The sequence below is a fragment of the Mastigoproctus giganteus genome, chromosome 12 (genome assembly GCF_048544385.1).
Source record: "Mastigoproctus giganteus isolate SK-2022 chromosome 12, ASM4854438v1, whole genome shotgun sequence".
In the NCBI taxonomy this organism is placed as follows: Eukaryota; Metazoa; Arthropoda; class Arachnida; order Uropygi; family Thelyphonidae; genus Mastigoproctus; species Mastigoproctus giganteus.
This window is the reverse complement of record NC_143586.1, coordinates 10,961,863-10,981,683: the sequence shown is the minus strand read 5'-3', so window position 1 is coordinate 10,981,683 and position 19,821 is coordinate 10,961,863. Positions and strand designations below refer to the sequence as shown.

The 19,821-nt window shown below is 38.6% G+C and overlaps 1 protein-coding gene across 1 annotated transcript in view; it reads right to left on the bottom strand.

Annotated features, from left to right (window-relative positions):
• The window catches only part of LOC150076680 (small ribosomal subunit protein uS5-like), a 32,277-nt gene extending 14,600 nt beyond the window's left edge, over positions 1-17,677 (bottom strand). Inside the window, exon 1 of the mRNA XM_090386607.1 lies at positions 17,636-17,677. Within this exon, the coding sequence (XP_090242733.1) occupies positions 17,636-17,677 (42 nt within the window). The remainder of the gene's footprint in view (positions 1-17,635) is intronic.
• Positions 17,678-19,821: the final 2,144 nt, after the last annotated feature.

The window sequence follows — 19,821 nt, the reverse complement described above, 5'->3', positions numbered from 1 at the left end:
ACAATGGGCCTGGTAGTGAACCCTGGAGGACTCCAATAATAACATTAGTCCCACAAAGAGTAGCCCATTATACCATTGTCTTCTCCTACTTTGCCTTTAAGCAACTTGTCCTTAATGTCACTCTGCTCCAATCTAGATATGTCTTTTATGTGCAACAGTATCAAAACCTTAACTGAAATCTAAGTAAATGATGTCAAATTATTTTTTTCATCCAGTTACATCGTGTTACTGTGTACCCAAAAAAAAAAAAAAAACCTGCAGGATGGAAGCCACCTCAACAATTCATTGAGGGAAATGGACCATAATCTGCCATGCTGGTCCGGTGCAGGTTGGCAGATTGACCGTATTTAGCAGTCAAGGGCTTGAACCCCAGTCTACTCAAAGAGAGTATGCTACTGCACTCCCGCTCCTGACCACTCAGCTATGGAGGCCTCTGTGTACTTGGATACCAGTAAGTACACATACCTACTGGTATCCAATCAGACTAGACAAACAAGATCTCTCCTTAACAAACCTATGTTGTTATTACTGTATAACTGCATTACAGTTTAGATCAGGCATGAGCAAACTTTTTGGCTGAAGGGCCACATTAGGAATTCAAAAAGAAGGCGGGCCGCACGTAAAATACTATTTTTAGATATATATTATTTGCTATAATGAAGAAATACAACATAAAAAAAAAATTATTCTCTAACAACCAAGAATTTAATGAGATGAATGGAACTGTTTTACATCTTTTAACATTTTTTAAATTTTGGGTGTTAATTTGGTAGTCGAGATTCTTAAAACTGCTTGTAAATGTTCATCGGTGATAATCGTAAAGAATTTTTATTTAGATTCATGATGGAAAATGTTTGTTCACATATGTAGGTTGATGGGTCACGCACTATTGCCAAACTTGTCTCAATTTTTCGGAAGTCGCCAAATCTTCGTGAAAAGTCGTCATTCAAAGTATTGATAATTTCACAATATTTTCCAAATTTACTTTCTGGAATCTTCAACAACTTCGTGGTTGGAAAGTGGTCTACCTTGTTAATCAATAAATGTCGAAGGAACAACTGGAGTTTTAATTGAAATCCATTCAAACCTTTTACCATATCATGGGCGTATAAATTTTTCCCTTTTAACACGGTGTTGAAAGTATCAGGGTAAATGCAAATTCACAAATCCAGTTATTATCAGTTAATTTGCTATAATAAGGAATATCTGTGTACTCAGATTCAATATCTTGAAGAAAATTAACAAATTGTCTGTGTTTCAGGCCCCTCGATCATATTAAATTTACTAGTTAATTTACTAATACAAGATGCGACATGTTCAACTTTTAACACATTTTTACATAATACTTGTTGATGTATAATACAATGAATTGTAATTAAATTATAATCAGGGTAATTTTCACAAATTTTATCCTGAATTTTCTTTAATGCTCCAACATTTTTACCTGTCAAACTTGCTCCATCAGTTGCTACGCTTACCATTTTGTTCCATTGTAAATTATATCTTGTTAAGCATTTTTAAACTTTTTCAAATATATCAGCTCCCGTTATTTGATCTTTAAGAGATTCCATTGAAAGAAGCTCTTCAATAATTTCAAAATTAGAGGTACATCCACGTATGAAAATTAATAACTGTGCAGTATTCTTTTGGTCATTACTTTCGTCGAGAGCTATCGAGTACCATGTTATGGATTCTAATACTGATAATAATTGCTCATTCAAATTTGTATTGATACATTCAATTCTTCTTACTACAGTTCACCGAGATAAACTTATATTCTCAAATTTGTGTTTAATGTCAGGACATATAATTCCAAAGTTTCAGTCATACATTCTTTAATATAGCCTCCATCAGAAAAAACGCTTGTTGCTTTTTGCAATTATATGAGAAATAACAAAACTTGCCTCTACAATAGCTTCTTGTTCCTTAGTTAGCCACGTAAACACATTTTGTTGTCTAGATAAATTTTGAATCAATCCATCAGCAGTTTTCTTTCTCGCTTCCGGAATTAAATTGGCACCATATTCGGAATGTTTAGTAGTGAAATGTCTTTTAATATTGTACTCTTTCAACATTAAGACACTCTCCCAGCAGATGAGACAAATAGTCTTGTTATTTATGTTAGCAAAAAAATATTTTGTGTTCCACTCTTCATTGAAGACACGATGCTCTTGTTGAATTTTTCGTTTTTATTCATTTTTAAAAGGGCATAAATATTATTTTTATCGCTACTGGCACCAAGATGATAACCGAAGATAACGCAAAAAAACTAACTGCAGGATGACCGTCAACGAAAACAGATTGGAACTGCAGCCAGTCAGCAGTCCTATCCTATTACTCCACCACCGCAGCAAAGCCACTGTCGTAATCACCGGCTGTCTGTTATCATAGTTCTGTGCAGTTAGTTTATAATCGCAAATTATACCATTATAAAAGCGCCCGTTGGCTCGCTCCGGTTTGCGCACAATTTCAACCACAATTTGAACAATACAGAGATGATAAAACAATTTACAAGTTGACAAATTCTATATTGTATTACACATACAAATTTATTTTTCAAAACGGCATCGCAAAAGGCATAAAATAAGTAAACTTTTTTCAAAAATACAATTAAAGCTCACAGGCCGAACAAAAATGTGCGGCGAGCTGCATGCGGCCTGCAGTTTGCCCAGGCCTGGTTTAGATGATCCCGTTTTACTTCTTTAAACATTATTTTCCCTGGAAAATAAGTCAATTTAACAGGCCTGTAAGCACTCATGCCACCCTTTGTGAATTGAGATACATTTGCACATCTCCATTCCTTCCATACTGATTTCCGCTAAATCCAGGGATCATGCTTTCAATCATGGATAAAGGTAACCTTATCTATTTTGCTGCCTGCTTTAATAACTAGACGGATTCCATCCACTGCTCTCATTTTTGTTTTCCCAGTGCTTATGCCACACCAAACTGACTCAGCACTACAGCGGCCACCCATCCACTGTATGCACTGCTTCAGATTTTGTGCTTTTAACTAAGACCATGACCCCCCTCCCCAAGTCTTGCTTGTCATTTCTATTGACATTATACTCCCCATATTCAATTGTGATTCCCTTATATCAGAGTGACACCATGTCTCTGATATCCCCACAATGTCTGCAGTTGATTTTTTTCAATACTTCAAATTCAAATTTATTTATTGTGCTTCTAGCAAGTGTTCTTACTCTTAGTTATCCTAATACAGTCAATGTATCCACTATACACATCTAAATCTTGGTATTTAAGAAACCATGAATTCCAACACCTTGCTTTCTCGACTGCTGCATGTTCTAACAGAAGCAGTCCAAGAATAACTTGGATTGTTGATTGATTGTTATTTGATTTTTAGGAGCATTAGCAACTAAGGCCATATTGCTCCGGGATATGCGGTGGTCATTTCGTGACCTTTCTGCATCCTTCGTATTTGGTGGTGACGGGCTCGAACCCCGGTCTAATCAAGAAGCGTGTGCTACGCACTGCTGCTCCTTCCCACCTGGCTACGGAGGCGCCTAGAATAACTTGGAACATCTGCCTACAGCTACTGTTAATCTAGTGGTTTTCAACCAGGGTGCCACGTAATTTGAGTTTAAGTTACTTAAACTTATTATTTTTTTAAAAATTTATATGTTTATTTCCTTATAAAAAGGTGTACAGTATCTTTAATTTTGTAGTGATCTATAATTGATGTTTTCTTATTACCTCTATATAAAGAATAAAATTATTATATATTGTATAAATTTGTATTATGAAATGTAATTTTTATAATTATATTATTGTAATAACTATCACAACATATACAGAGTGTCTCAAAAATACACGGCATAACTTCAGGAATGAGTTCCTCATACATAGACAATAAAAATATTTCATGTCAACATAGTTCCGGAAAGGCTTGGTTTCCGAGTTTTGAAGGTCTGTCTATGACGCTTAACTGTTCACATCACCTTATAGTAATTGTTCAAAATGTCCACCTTCTGCCTGAATACAGGCCTCACATCGACCTCTCATGGACTTGCGAAGACAATGCCAAATTCCTGGCATTTTCATATTGTCTCCAAGAAATCAGGCATGTTGTTTTCTAGAACGTTTCTGTATGCCTGCCCTGTGAGTTTGGTTGGAAGTACATGGGGGCCCAAATAACTTATCACCAAAAACACCCACCCAGATGTTGAGGCTGAACCACTGTTGGTGATGTGACGGAAGAATTCCATGTGGGTTTTCCTCAGCCCATACATGCTGATTGTGAAAGTTTTGGATTCCGTCTCGTGTGAACTGCGCTTCATCTGTGAATATCACTAAGGCAGAAAAGTGAGGAGTTGTACCACACTGCTGCAAGAACCACTGGCAGAACATTATTCATGCATGGCAATCTGCTGGTGACAAGGCCTGTACCCGTTGCAGATGGTAAGGATACAGTTGGTGTTCTCGTAACACTACAAATAGTCAAACGTTGAACAGCCAGTTGCATGGCTATTCTGCGTGTGCTGATTCCAGGAATGGCAGGGAATCTCCTCCTCTACATCAGGAGTCGTAGATCGCGATCATCCTCTGTCGGCAGAACGAGGTGTAAAGGTCCCATGTTCACAAAGGTGGCGATGAATACCCTCAAACGTTTTCTTGCCTAGACATCTTCGTTCTGGGAACCTTTCGTGGTACAAACGATGAGCATCCAGAGCATTGCCGTCCACCAAACCGTACATAAAGTGCATATCTGCTTGCTCCTGTTTGAATACATGGTCGGAATGGAAAACCACCAGATTCTGTCAGTACCTTGTGGTGAAGGAAATCACCTGCGAGAGATAAGACATTCCGGTTAATAACTCGGGAACCAAGAATTTCCGGAACTATGTTGATATAAAACATTTTTATTGTCCACATATGAGGAACTCATTCCCGAAGTTATGCCGTGTATTTTTGAGACACCCTGTATATTTTTTAATATTATATATACACAGAGAAAGAATCAGATCTAACAGGCAGAAAATTGAGTAGGGTGCCGCAAAATAAAATAAATGACTTAGGGGTGCATTTATTAAAAAAAAAAAAAAAAGGTTGAAAACCACTGTGTTAATCTATTAGTCTAAGTATCACCACAGGCCAGCAGTTTTCCAAACCATGATAATATTAACAAATATCCCATCTCTGTAGAAATACTCCCTTCTGTTAATAAGCACAGACCAGGGTGAGATAAATTCTAACCCAAGAGCCTCCAAGATCTCACCCTGGTCTGTGCTTATCTCCAAGAATTAATCTCCAAGGCTGAAATGATTTACAAAGCTCTCGGTCATGTACTCCCTCCTACCTTGTCTGGGCTGGACTGCAGACACTTCCAATTTAAATCCTAACTCGTGACTTTTTCTCAAGATTGCTATGTATTTGTTAATTAAATCCTCATCTCCTACCCTTCATATCATTAGTGTGCAAGACTGACACTAATGATATGTTGAAAAAGCAAAGGATAGTAGCTGCTTTGCATAATCTTCCCTGTCAGACATCCTGGCCACCTGTCCTTTTTTTTTGCAAATATATTTCCCGTATTTCCCACTTCTCTGACAATCAATCACAAACTACAGCTGCTTCCTGTGGGCCTAAGGGACTCTGCTGCAGAAGACGTTTTTGTGTTGTTTTTATGATGGATCAAGGACTCAAAGAGTTGGAATGGGTAGATAACTGCTTGAGGGGTCTCTCTTAATCCTTCAAGGGCAGCAACCCTCTTCTTCAAGCCCTCATATAATCCCATCAGAACACCAAGTTTGCATTTAACCTCCTCATCCTCTATGCAACAAACACACATAAAAGCATCCCCTATGTCTGCATCATGTCACTGCTAGAGGCTTCACAAAGGGAGCATAGGTAATACTATAACATAATCCTGTTTTACAGGAGAACTGCCTTCAGAATTCAGAAGTACTTCCCTGAACCAAAGCAGTCCTACTACTTTGAGTCCGTTTGTTTTACTGCTCCGGTCTTAAATGTAATTTAAACCAACAAGATCATAAAGAATAACACTAATGTCACTCAACAGCAGTACAAAATATGTATTTTCAGAAAACTATGTAGAAAACGTCCAAGTTTCACCTATATCAATACTATAATAATGGCAGCAGAAGTTGAATGTTCTCATCAATACAACACAATGCCAGCAAAATTCTAATGTTCTTATCGAGATAACACAATAACCTCAGAAGTCAGCTGTGGTTTCTTAAGCAACTACAAAGGTCAAGTAACAAATTCACAGACTTAATGAGAATATCACAAATAATAAAAAGTACTGCACGAGTATTAATAATCACAGAATAACATACCAACCACGTGGTTCCACACTGCCAGTAGTGAAGAATGAAAAACAGAACTGTGCAGTAGGACATGAAGCTCTCTGAACAGTGCAGACAGTGTTCGCCCCAGAACCTATCAAATGGGTGCGCTGCCCGGCTAAAATTTAAGCGATTCTCGTGGTACCGTTTGGCACTGCTCACTGCTCTCAATCAATATTAATTTGAACATGCTATGCGACAGGAGCATATAACATTAAATTATGCAATTAATTTGTTTTGGATCGCTTCAGTCACATTTATAAATAACAGAAAATTTTATAATATTGCGAAGTATTATACTTCACCACCAGGCTACTTCATAATGCCACACGGCTGGCAAAATTTTCTGGAGAGAACAACACTGCAGACAGGTTGCCAGGGCAGTTTATGGGTTTTATCATAGATATATAGGAATTTTTCCAGCTGGGATAAGGAGATGATTATCTCTTTGTATAAGGTAATGGTTAGGCCACCTTTTGCATATAGGTCTGGAAGTCTTATTTTAAGATGACAGTCTTAAGATGGAAGATGGATGGAATTTTAATACAAAAGGGCACACTTATCAAGAAAGGCTTCAATTCTGCAAACTGCAGTGCCTAGAAACTAGGCACCTGTGAGAAGATGTGAATGAGGGTTTTAAGGCTTTGAACGGATTGAGTAAGCCAAATGCTGATGGCATTATTCCTCTTGCTCAGACAACATATGTCTGGACAAATTTAAACCAAGGAAGAATGGTTGCAGAATAGATGTGTCTCTTCCATCTGGTGTTGTGGAAGCAGGGTAGTTTAAAAAACTTTAAGAGAGACCTACACAAATTATAAATGAGTTGGGCAAGGTGATATGGAAAGTTTTTTTTTTTTTTTTTTTCTAATCTGATTTTATCTTGCTTTCTTGCATCATTTGACACTAATAACACCCCAGCAATTCACCTTACAAATTGAAATTCATATACAAAATGCAAATACCTTGATTGGAAGTGAGAACAAATAAATATCTTCAATTGTTTTTATTTTCCCATCCTTCACAAGCCTTCCTAATTTTGTCACTGGTATCCACTCCTTCTCTCCTTCCTTTCCTCGCCCGCGGCCACGTCCTCTACCTCTACCTCTTCCTCGACCACGACCACGGCCTCCACCTCCAAATCCACCACGAAAACCACCCCTTCCTCCTCCTCCTCCTCCACCACCACCTCCTCCTCCTCCACCGCCGCCGCCGCCACCACCACCACCGGCTGGAGCTGGGTCCGCCATTTCTAGATGAATAAAATAAAAGATAGTGAGAATTTTAATTTTGCCATAATATATTAGAATCATAATACATTCAGGATTAGAAGTTGAGGAGGCAGTTTGTGATAATTAGGCACTTAGCCATTTAATGTAGGGGTAGGGTAATTGAAGCGTAAAGCTTATACTCTTAATATCTGAGGTTAATGTAGTCATAGACAAAATAGTTTATATTTAGGGGAGAAATAAATGACACTATAGGAACAAAACTGTTGACACCAGAAGATGAAAAGTTTGTGATGATTATGGCTTTTTTTGGCCAGAAATGGATTTATGATCATTTGTAGTCAAGACTAAGTATAAAAACTAAACTTCAATGTGGTGAAAATAGCAAATAAAATTGATGTGGCCAACAAGCAGCTCAAAGTGTTTAGCATCCTCCAAGTTCAAAACTAGTATGTTACAAAATATATATATTCCCAGTGACTTGAAATTCTCTTAGGAATATTTGATTTTTTGTATTGCTTTGTATTGATTTTTTGTATTGCTCAGTAGTTAAAAATATTATAACCATATCCTGTAGTATGAATGGTATTCTATATTCAAAAATTATATTTTAGTTAGAAATACGTTTTGACCCCTAGATAAAAAAAGTTGATGCCCCCCACCAAAAATTACAGATGGGCGGGAAATATATGCTGGTTTAAAAATGTGTTATCCTGTAGTACCTATGGTAACTTAAATTCGGTTATGTCTTTCAATTTAAGAAAGGTAAAAGATGAACAAGTTAGTACAAACGTCATTTTGGTTTGTAATAAATCACCAAAGTAAGTGAAACGGCATTGTTTGCACTACATCAAATAAGCAAAGCTTTGCCAGTAGAGAAGACAAATGTTACTTATTCTCAGCAGATACCACCCAGACGGCACCAATTTGAAACTTGTTGGCCTCATATTAGTTGGGTAGGTACCCCTGAAGGCATTCACAACATGAGATGTAACAAAAACTATGCTTTGCACTAACCTGTTCGTCTAGTAAATTTCGAACCTAAACTCTTTTTAGTACTTTTCCATCGGAGAAGGTAAAAGATAAGATCAGAATGGAAATGGCAAACATTGTCCTCAAAATGAAAACAATAATAAATGAAACCAGAATACCCTATGCATTAAATCACTACAGACAGACCTGGGGGTAATTGTGCAGTCAGATATGAAATTATCTAGGAAGTGCAGACAGGCTGCCAGAACAGTTCATGGGGGTTTGTCAATGATTATTCCCCCCCTCTGTATAAGGCTAAGGTTGGGCTGCATCTTGAGTACTGTGGGTGGGTGGGTAGGTCTGGAGGCCTCATTTTAGGAAGGATGTAGATCTGCTGGTATGGGTACAGAGAAGGGCAACCAGATTGGTGAATGTAACAAAAGGGTGCTCTTACCAAAAAAGGCTTCCATTCTGCAGATTGGATCATCCCGACACTAGGCAATTGTGGGGAGATCTGACTGAATGAATTGAGTAAGTTAAATGTTAATGGAATTCTTCCTCTTGCTGAGACTACAGACAAGGGGGCATAATTCAAGACAAAGAAGGTTAGTTGGAGGATAGATGTGTGGAAGATTGCCCTCAGCCAGCAGGTGTTTGATTGCTGGAAGAGGGTTCCATCTGTTGTTGTGGAAGTGGGTGGTTTGAATAAACTCAGGAACTAGATAAATTCACAGAGGGTATGGAGGGATCAAGTGTGTAGCTTTTTATTTTAATGTGTTTTTTTTGATGCTGTATAAGTTTGCTTTCTACTAAAGAAAATGAGGCAGAACGCCACAGAAATCAGAGATGCAATGGACCATGTTACATCTGTACCAAAAGTAACATTATTACAATTAAACAAACATGGTTATACAAAACTATTATAAAAAAGAAATATTATTTACCATAGAGGAAGGTAGCCAAACTAGAGCTTATGATTTGAATGAATTCAAATCATAACCTCTAGTTGGCTACCTTCCTCTATGGTAAATAGTATTTCTTTTTTATAATAGTTTTGTATTCTATTACACAAAAAATGAATATGGAACAAAACTAGTATATGATGTATCTTGTGAAAGATAAGTAAATTGTCAAGATGTAACATTCTAAATTAAGCCATTTATATCCATTTTTACTAAAGACGAAAACACCTCACTATAGTGGACACTTTCTTCTGACCCAACGGTGTCCATTTTGGAGAGAGTTTTCACTCTAAGTATCCAATGCTTTCTAATCAGGGTTCTCTCACTACTCACGTAAGTTAGGATTCCAGGAAAAGGACTGTGAGGAGGAACAATTTCTTATGTCATTGTAGAAAATTATATTAAATGGCTAGTTGAGGGTGTATGTGAGTGTGTGTGTGTGTGTGTGTGTATATATATATATATATATATATATATATATAGAGAGAGAGAGAGAGAGAGAATCTGTGATTGGGAGTGCTCATCATGTATTCAGCAAATTAAAAGAAAGCATAGATATAAGTAATAAAACTGAAATACCATATTTGTAAACCATTAATAGAACTCGTCAAGAAAAACTATTCTAACAATTTACACACCGCAATAAATAATTTTAATAAATGAGCATATTACAAACCCTTTACTAGGTTGTGACATTTTTCACGTGCACATTGTCAGAACAAGGATTACAAATTTGCCTTTCTGAAACTGTTGACACTGTGTTGTAAGAAGTGCCTAGCACTCACAGCCAACTGTTCTCTGCAATCCTCATGCTCCATTGTAGTTGTGCATGGGGGTATATACAGGGTGTTGAAAAAAAATGTATACACACTTTATCAGCCCATAACTCAGTAACCTTTTTTCTTTTTCTGTTGCAAGTTGGTGGTAATAATGGAGAAAACCAGACTTATGTGTTGAACTGGTATCGGAAGTCAGAAAATATCAATGACAGTTTAGGAGTGCATACCACACCGAACCATCAATGAGTCGCACAATTTCATGATAAGTTTGAAGAGGATGGCACTGTGCAAAACATACACAGGCAACATATCAGGAAGACCTCGCACATCCACGAGCCCACAAGAGGTGCTGGAACTTTACTGACAAACACCAAGGAAATCTGTAAAAGCTACTCATGAAACAGCAATCCCCAAAATCCAGTGTGCATAACATTTTAAAGCGTGCAAAATGGTAAAGGTACATTCCAAGATTAGTGCAGGCTCTGAACAAAGATGATCTTGATCGTAGGTTTGAATTTTCCAAGTGGTTTTTAAGAAAATCTGCAGAGGACACTGTTTGCCAATAAGATTGTTTGGAGTGATGAGGCAACATTCAAGTTGAATGGTGCATTAATTGCCACAATTGATCGAACCTGGGCAACCGAGAATCCACACATTACTGAGAAACATTTGAATTTACCAGGCATTACAGTGTGGTGTGGTGTGAATTATCATCCTTTGGTTTGATTGGACCATTCTTTTTTGATTCAACTATTACTGGTACTGCTTACCTCAACTTGCTTCAGGAATCAATCGTCCCACACATTCGTCAGCTATTGGAGGATGATGATGAATTTTATGGTGAGAAGACTCATAGTCTTCTCACCATAAAATTCTTGGTAGAAACAGTGAGTTGTGCACATTCTGAGAGACTGTTGAAACTAATAATATTTGGCGACTACCCATTCAAGTCACCCCTCGTGCAACACCTCCAACACACTAGGGCACCTCCCCATTTTCATCATAATGTTGGGGCTTATCTGGATGAAACTTTCCCAAACAGATGGATTGGACAAAGAGGCAGCATTGAGTTCTACCTGCATTAGCTGGATCTAACACCATTGGATTTTTATTTATGGGGATAGCTCAAAGATAAAGTTTATGCCACAAAACTAGCAACAATAGCTGAATTACGGCAAGCTATTGAAGCAGAATGTGCAGCAATAAAGAGATATCTTAGGTGATGTATGCACCTTCAGTTTCTCGACGATGACAATGATGCCTGGATGGGAATGGAGGACAATTTGAACACTTGCGTTAATGCACACTTTTTTCTCACATTTTTTCTTCCTTATAAAATTATAATATTGAATTTATGAAAATAAACACTGAAATTATTAACAATCAAAGTGTGTATACATTTTTTCTGGACACCCTGTATATATATTACATAACCTAACCTATTTTGCCACATCTGCATTAAAACCAGGAGGTACAAATATTCTTTTACAGAAACTTCATTTTCACAAAAAATTATTTTGTGATTTCTATGTAAATGTTAGGTGCTCTTAACCAGAATTTTTGAAAATTTGACTAAATGGCCAGGATACTAATCAAATCCCTGCCACCTTTCTTATATGGTCCAGTATATATTTACTCATACCAAATTTCATAACACAAAGACTTCGTGTAAGGGTAAGCTTATATCAGCTCACGGTAAACATTTTTCCTATTGTGAATTTTCCTTTTCTCTTCGTTGGTTCATACGAACTCATTTTGTCTGAACAATAATTCAATACTTGGCAATAACTTATTGAAAAAGTGCAATTACTAGAAAACTTAATTGAATCTTCCTCAACAAAGAGCAGAATATTATTCCCAACAACTGGAATGATCATTAAACATTTTAACTTTTGTGGTTTCACACTTCTATCGCTCCTCATTTTGAGCACAATGACAAAGTGTAACTCGCCATTTGAGCCAGCATTCATAAGTAGCAACGTGGTTTTGATTATACAAAATTCTTTATATTAATGCAATTTTAATTTAAATAACACTTCACTATTAACAAACAATAATGGGAGCTTTTATATAAATTAATGCAGAGAACTCAACGGTAAAGATTACCGGGATATAATAAAATATATAAACTTACAACAATACTTACGTATAACTCAGGCAACTTTCAACAAGACGAAAGAAATGATTAGCAATAAAAGGGTTACTACGCCACCTCACTATGAAAGAGTAAAATTGGCTAATTCATAGGCCTACAAAACGCCCAACAAGACAGCCATTCGCTGTACTGTACTAGAATGTCATAATAATGCATCTTGTTATAACTATAATAATAATTATAATTGTATAAGGCGATGGTCAGGCCACACCTAGAGTACTGTATACAGGTCTGGAGGCCTCATTTCAAGAAGGATGTAGAGCTGCTGGAACGAGTACAGAGAAGGGCAACAAGATTAGTGAATGGAACAAAGGGGTGCTCTTACGAAGAAAGGCTTAAGTTTTGCAAATTACAGTGTCTGGAGACTAGGCACCAGCGAGGTGATCTGATAGAGGTGTATAAAGCCTTGAATGGTTTAAGCATGCTCAATGCTGATGGGATTCTTCCTCTAGCTCAGAATAATCACCTGAGAGGGCATAAATTCAAATTGAGGAAAGACAGATGTAGGATAGACGTGCGGAAATTTGCCTTTAGCCAGCGAGTGGTTGGTTGGTGGAACAGACTTCCATCCCTTGTGGTGGAGGTTGATAGCCTAAATAAGTTTAAGGCTCAGCTGGACAGGTATTTTGAACGAACAGAGGGGTGAAGTGGAAGTGGTTTTTTTTTTTTTTTTTTTGGCTGATGCTGCATAAGCTTGCTTTCTTGCATCAAATGCCTCTACTAATGCTAATGCTAATGCTAGTGCATCTTGTTATAACTAGAATAATTATAATACTGCATAGGCACTTTGTTTTGTTCAATACCATTACCTACTCTATTCATATGTATTATGTCCTAAAATTAGGTGTATCCTGTGTTCGGTTTGCCTGTTTTGCTTTAAAAAAATACGTGTTCGGAGATTAGCATTAGTAGAAGCATTTCATGCAAGAAAGCAAGCTTATGCAGCATCAGCCAAAAAAAATAAAAAATAAAATAAAATAAAAATAAATAAATAAAAATAACCACTTCCACTTCACCCCTCTGTTCGTTCGAAATACCTGTCCAACTGAGCCTTAAACTTATTTAGGCTATCAACTCACACGATAAGGAATGGAAGTCTGTTCCACCAACCAACCACCCGCTGGCTAAAGGCAAATTTCCTCACGGCTGTCCTACATCTGTCTTTCTTCAATTTGAATTTATGCCCTCTCAGGTGATTTTTCTGAGCGAGAGGAAGAATCCCATCAGCACTGAGCATGTTCAACCATTCAAGGCTTTATACACCTCAATCTTCCTTCGTGAGTAGGATATTGCGTTGAATTGAATGCAGCTTTGCTTTATTATGTGCAATGATGGCACGAGGGAACCATACGGCTGCACCATAGCACACAGCTGGTAAGAAGATGGTTTTGTAAAGTAGCATGAGAGTCCTCCTCTTCAAACCCCAGTCTGCTCTGCTAATTCTTACGATCATGGCAGTATAACGACGTATTTTGTTGGAGAGGTAATTAAGATGAGGTAAGAATGTTAATCGGGAGTCGAAGGTTACTCCTAGATATTTTAGTTCTGTTTTGAGTTGCAATGTCTGCCCAGAGATTTTAATTTGGGGCGGTCTTCTTATGTCCAAGGATCCCTTGAGGAGGATAGTCTTCGTTTTTTCCCCAGAGATGACTAACTTGTGGTTGTTTGCCCAATTTTGGACAGTGATACTGGTGGAGAGAAGAAGGTTCTGTCGAAGATCTTGGTATTGATGGCAGTGGTATAAAATATGTTCCCAGTCTTCTGGGTCGCACAAGAACAAAGAGGTGATTCAGCAAGGTTGAAAGTTGCAAGTTTGGCATTAAGGGAGCCATGACCAGAGAGTAAGTAGAGAGTGTACAGACCAGGATGAAACTATTTCTGAGTGGACTCTAACGTGGCAAAGGTGACGTTAGGAATGAACTTTAAAGTAACAAGACCCTTAGAGGTAGCGGACCGTCTGTCTTGCCAGCTCTGCATCAAAATATTCCAACAGCGTCTTTTCTCTGCCTTAGGATCCACAGTGACATCGATGGTAATGCCAAGAAAGGTGACAGGGACAGCGTGCCTAATGTAGAAGCACAGGCCTCGATACATAAGAAAGAGATCGAGGGGCAGGCAGCCGTTAAGGACCTGCAAAGCAGGAGTAGACACAGTCCTACAGGGCCCTGCACATTGCTAAAAGCATTTTACGTTGAATGCTGTGAAGTTTATTCCGTACTGAAACCTTCTTAACATGCCAGAACCAGGCGGCCGCGCCATAGGAACAAATTGGTAGAAATACAGCTTTGTAATATAACCGTAGAGAACGAGAATTAAGACACCAAGATTGTTTAGAGAGACGCAGAAGTGAGAAGGTAAGTTTTTTGACTTTCTCTGAGACATCTTCCAAGTGTTTAGTAAATGTAAGTTTACTATCAATGATCAGACCAAGAAATTTTAGAGAAGAAACCATGAAAAGTGATTTGTTTTGAAGTTTTACAACAGGTGGCCGTGAAATATTAAGCGAACCCTTAACCAGCATCATTTTAGTTTTCGATGAGGATATGGATAACTTATTTGTGGTGGACCATTGAGAGAGATCTGACATGACTAAGTTGGCAGTGCTTTCAAGGGAGGTACGGGAATTGCCCTGGATCAGCAGGGTGAGATGGTCTGCATATGCCAATTTGGAAGTATAAGAAATAGTTTTAAGGAGCCATTCGTCAAGAACGATGTATTTGTCTTCAACAATTTCTCCTCCACTTTACTCTCAGTTATTACAAGATTCTCTAACTTACTTCCAGAGTTGAATACACCTCTGGCATTCCCCTCGCTGAATAACTCCTCATGTGTGAATGTCGATGCAAAATATTCATTTAGTTTGTTAGTTACCTGAGCAGGATCATCAACAGTTGACCCATCGATATCAAGTGGACCAATCTGATTCATCCCCTTCCTTCTAGAGTTTACATATGTAAAGAACTCTTTGCTGTTTTTCTTTGCATCCCTTGCCAAAGATTTCTCGTAATCTGCCTTCGCCTGCCTAACCTCCTTTGTAACTTGGTTACAGATCAACTTGTATCTATCATAGGCTTCTGTGTCACGTGTTAATTTGTATGTATCCCATGCATTTTTCTTCTCTGCCATATGCCTCATTAGTTCATCTGACATCCACTTAGGCCTAAACCTTGAACAATATTTCTTAGTTGGTATGTAAAGCCTAGTAGCTTTCAAGATAAGTTCTTTGAATGCTTCCCATTTTGAATTTGCTGTTGGTAACATCATCAGTTGGTCCCACTGTATAGAATTTAAATACTGTCTCAGTCCATCGTAGTCGCCTTTACGAAAGCAAACCTTGATTAAAAACATTGGATTAAAAACCTTGCGGTTCTTTCCTAACACCGACTAACTCAGCCACGGAGTGAAAAACATTAATCCCCCAGAAACAAAAAATTAATCACAGGGAAAGGTAATTGTCCAGTCAGACGATAAAGTGTGTGTGTGAAAGTATATGTGTTAGGCACCAATGCGACAAAGGTTATGAGACATCAAAATGTAACTCAAATTGTGTGTATGTTTTGGACAGTTTTCTTTTGGCAAACAGATAACCTCAGTTTTCTCCTGAAAATTGATATTATTTGTTCCAGACCAGACCGTATACCATTCTGTGAAGTAGTCACTATGCAGCCTAACCATTGGCTTTAAAGGGGCTAATCATATCCAGAGTAATTACAACGAAACACGGGAATTTTTCCTCTTGGAAAATTGAACAGTGATGAGTCATCCACGAGGGCATTTATCTCATACTACCCCAACCTGTCACAACAGATCGGTAGAATCCTAAAATCACATGGGATAAAGTGCATCCAACTCCCAGGCAAGAAACTGCGTTCTCTCATTTCCAACGTGAAAACACCTGTCCCCACCCTTCTGCAGAGCGGTTTGGTCTATCGCATCTCTTGCCGTGACTGCACTAGCTGCTACTTTGGAGAGACTGGACGTCGGCTCGAGAAACGTCTCTCAGAACATAAAAGGGCGATCCGTTTGGCAGATGTGAAACACTCAGCTATTGCCGAGCATGTCTGGACAACCCACCACGACATTGACCCACACCGTGATGTCGTGGTTGTGGACAGGTCCCACCATTACCTATGGCGCACCTGGTTGGAATCGTTAAATATAAAATGCTTTGATACCTCTTTGAACAGGAACAGTGGTTGTAAAGTTAACCCCATCACAGAAGCAATAATTCTGTCCATAGACAAACGCTGGCCGCTTCACCACCATACGTCACAGCCACAAACTTCAACCTCAAACAATTAGCCACGTGCCTCACGCACCAACTTGGCAGTGCACATCTCCATTCTAACTGTCATTTAATGTTTAACTGAAGTAGGCTGTCTACCCAGCCGAAAGCTCTTTTGTATACTAACCGTTCTCTATATGTATATTCTAGTATTAACCGCTCTGAGGATTATAATTTTTTCATTTCAATAATATGAATCCGGAGCGCATAGGCCTCTTTCACCTTAACAGTCCCTATAAATTTTCACTAGTACTCAGAAATCCAGTTCAATTCCAGGGACAGCGAAGCCAATGGAGAGAAAAATTATCTGTCAAAGATCTAGGTATTGATGCCAATGGTATAGAATATGTACCAAGTTTTTCGCAGTGACTAAAGAAAAGTGTGATGATTCAACGAGGTTGAAAGTTGCAACTTTGGCATTAAGACAGCCGTGAGCAGAGTGTAAGTAGAGAGTGTACTGACCTGGAGGGAACAATTTCTGAGTGTGCACTATCGTGGCGTAGGTGACGTTATGGATAAAAATAAACTAAACTATTACATTAGGATCACCCAGAAAGTTTTTTCATATACGGATGTGTATTATAACTATAAATTGCGTGTTCTCTGGTCGATTTGCTATCTCCGCCTGACACTGACTGACTCAGCCACGGAGTGAAAAGAGCCCATAAACGTTCCTCGCATCATTAACGGAATTCGAACCCTGGCCTTTTCCACCCGGTGTGGGGAGGACGGTGACGCTACTACTGTCCTATGCGCGCAGATACATTAAGGACAAACTTTAAAGTAACAAGACCTGTAGTTGTAGTACACGATATGTATTGCCAATGCTGCATCAAAAATTTTTGACAGCATGTTTTCTCCAACTTGAGATCCGAAGTGACCTCGAAGATAATACTCAAGAAGGTCACTAGGACATCATACCTGACGTACAAGCATATCCTCGCTATGTAAAAATGCTATCATTTTTATCCCTTTCGCTCGCTTTTAAGAAGCATTTATTCCTCAAAGTGCCCGATACTTTTTCCACGGGCTGTATAACTAAAATAGCGTCACTTCATTGGAATTAGTTGTGATTCACTTTCGTTTTCCACGTGCAACCAGCATCACCCCAGGGGATGCGATAGTTGAATCATTATACCTCCGTTAAGTGTCCAGTCAATTAGTGACGTCAGGTTCCTCTCCTGATAGCAGGCAGGCAGGCAGTGCACACATAATAGCCTGAAGAACGACAAGGGGAGAACGCGACTTTTGTCAGAGAAAGGTGATTAAGCAAAACAAGAGACGTGATTTCTTACGCAATCGAATCCGATAAACATTGACTGTCATTTCAAAATTCCATACGTAAAAGTGTATCGATTTATGTTAGATGACTGCGATTGTAAAACAAAAGAAACTGCCCAACACAAATATGAGATTTCCCTTCTACATATAGCATATCATTTTCTATCCCCTTTTCATATATATATATATATATATATATATATATATATATATATATGAAAAGGGGATAGAAAACGGGGAGTCTTTGCATTAGCATTAGCATTAGCATTAGTAGAGGCATTTGATGCAAGAAAGCAAGCTTATGCAGCATCAGCCAAAAAAAAAAAAAAAAAAAAAACCACTTCCACTTCACCCCTCCGTTCGTTCAAAATACCTGTCCAGCTGAGCCTTAAACTTATTTAGGCTATCAACCTCCACCACAAGGGATGGAAGTCTGTTCCACAAACCAACCACCCGCTGGCTAAAGGCAAATTTCCGCACGTCTATCCTACATCTGTCTTTCCTCAATTTGAATTTATGCCCTCTCAGGTGATTATTCTGAGCTAGAGGAAGAATCCCATCAGCATTGAGCATGCTTAAACCATTCAAGGCTTTATACACCTCTATCAGATCACCTCGCTGGTGCCTAGTCTCCAGACACTGTAATTTGCAAAACTTAAGCCGTTCTTCGTAAGAGCACCCCTTTGTTCCATTCACTAATCTTGTTGCCCTTCTCTGTACTCGTTCCAGCAGCTCTACATCCTTCTTGAAATGAGGCCTCCAGACCTGTATACAGTACTCTAGGTGTGGCCTGACCACCGCCTTATACAATGGAATAATCACCTCCTTATCCCTGCTGGAAAAATTCCTGTATATCATTGACAATACTCCATGAGCTACTCTTGCAGCCCGTCTGCACTGCTCAGAGAACTTCATATCTGCCTGCACAACCACTCCCAAGTCCCTTTCATTCTCTACCACTGTCAGTGTTGTACCACAGAGTTGATACGTTGCTCTGGGGTTGCTGTTTCCCATGTGTAGTACTTTACATTTGTCAATGTTAAACTTCATTTGCCACCTCTCAGCCCATCTGCTCAACCTTTCCAGATCCTGTTGCAGCAGCATAGTGTCAGTAGTGTCCTTGACAACCCTGCCAACCTTTGTATCGTCTGCAAACTTGGACATTAATCCCGATATACCATCATCAATATCATTTATAAATACAGAAAACAATAATGGACCCAACACTGAGCCCTGAGGGACTCCACTAATAACATCAGTCCACGATGAGCAGTGTCCATTGATTACCACTCTCTGTCTTCTCCCCCTCAACTACCCCTTTATCCATAGCAGTAATTTGCCTCCAAAGTCACACTGCTCCAATTTGTGTAGCAGTCTTCCATGTGCAACAGTATCAAAAGCCTTTCTAAGATCCAAGTATATAATATCAAAGTTATTCCCTGCATCCAGTTCTTTTGTGACTGCATCATAGTGTCCAATCAAGTTGGTCAGGCAAGACTTCCCCTTAACAAAACCATGCTGTGTCTGAGCTATAACTGAAGTCTTGTCTAAATGATCCTGCAGTGCTTCTTTAACCAGTGCCTCCATTAATTTTCCTGGAACAGAAGTTAAGCTCACAGGTCTATAATTACTTGTGTCAGCCTTTGATCCTCCTTTGGGTAGATTTTGAAGGATTCGAAGTTGTAAGGGTTTCTTTGGGTAGATTTTGGAGTGTTCAGAGTTGTGAGGAGTCGATTTGGAAGTTGCTGGTTAGATTCAAGAGTTTACGGAGTTTCAAGAGTTTTTCTAGAGAGCCTTAAAGAGCGCCAGATAAAGAAAACCGAGGA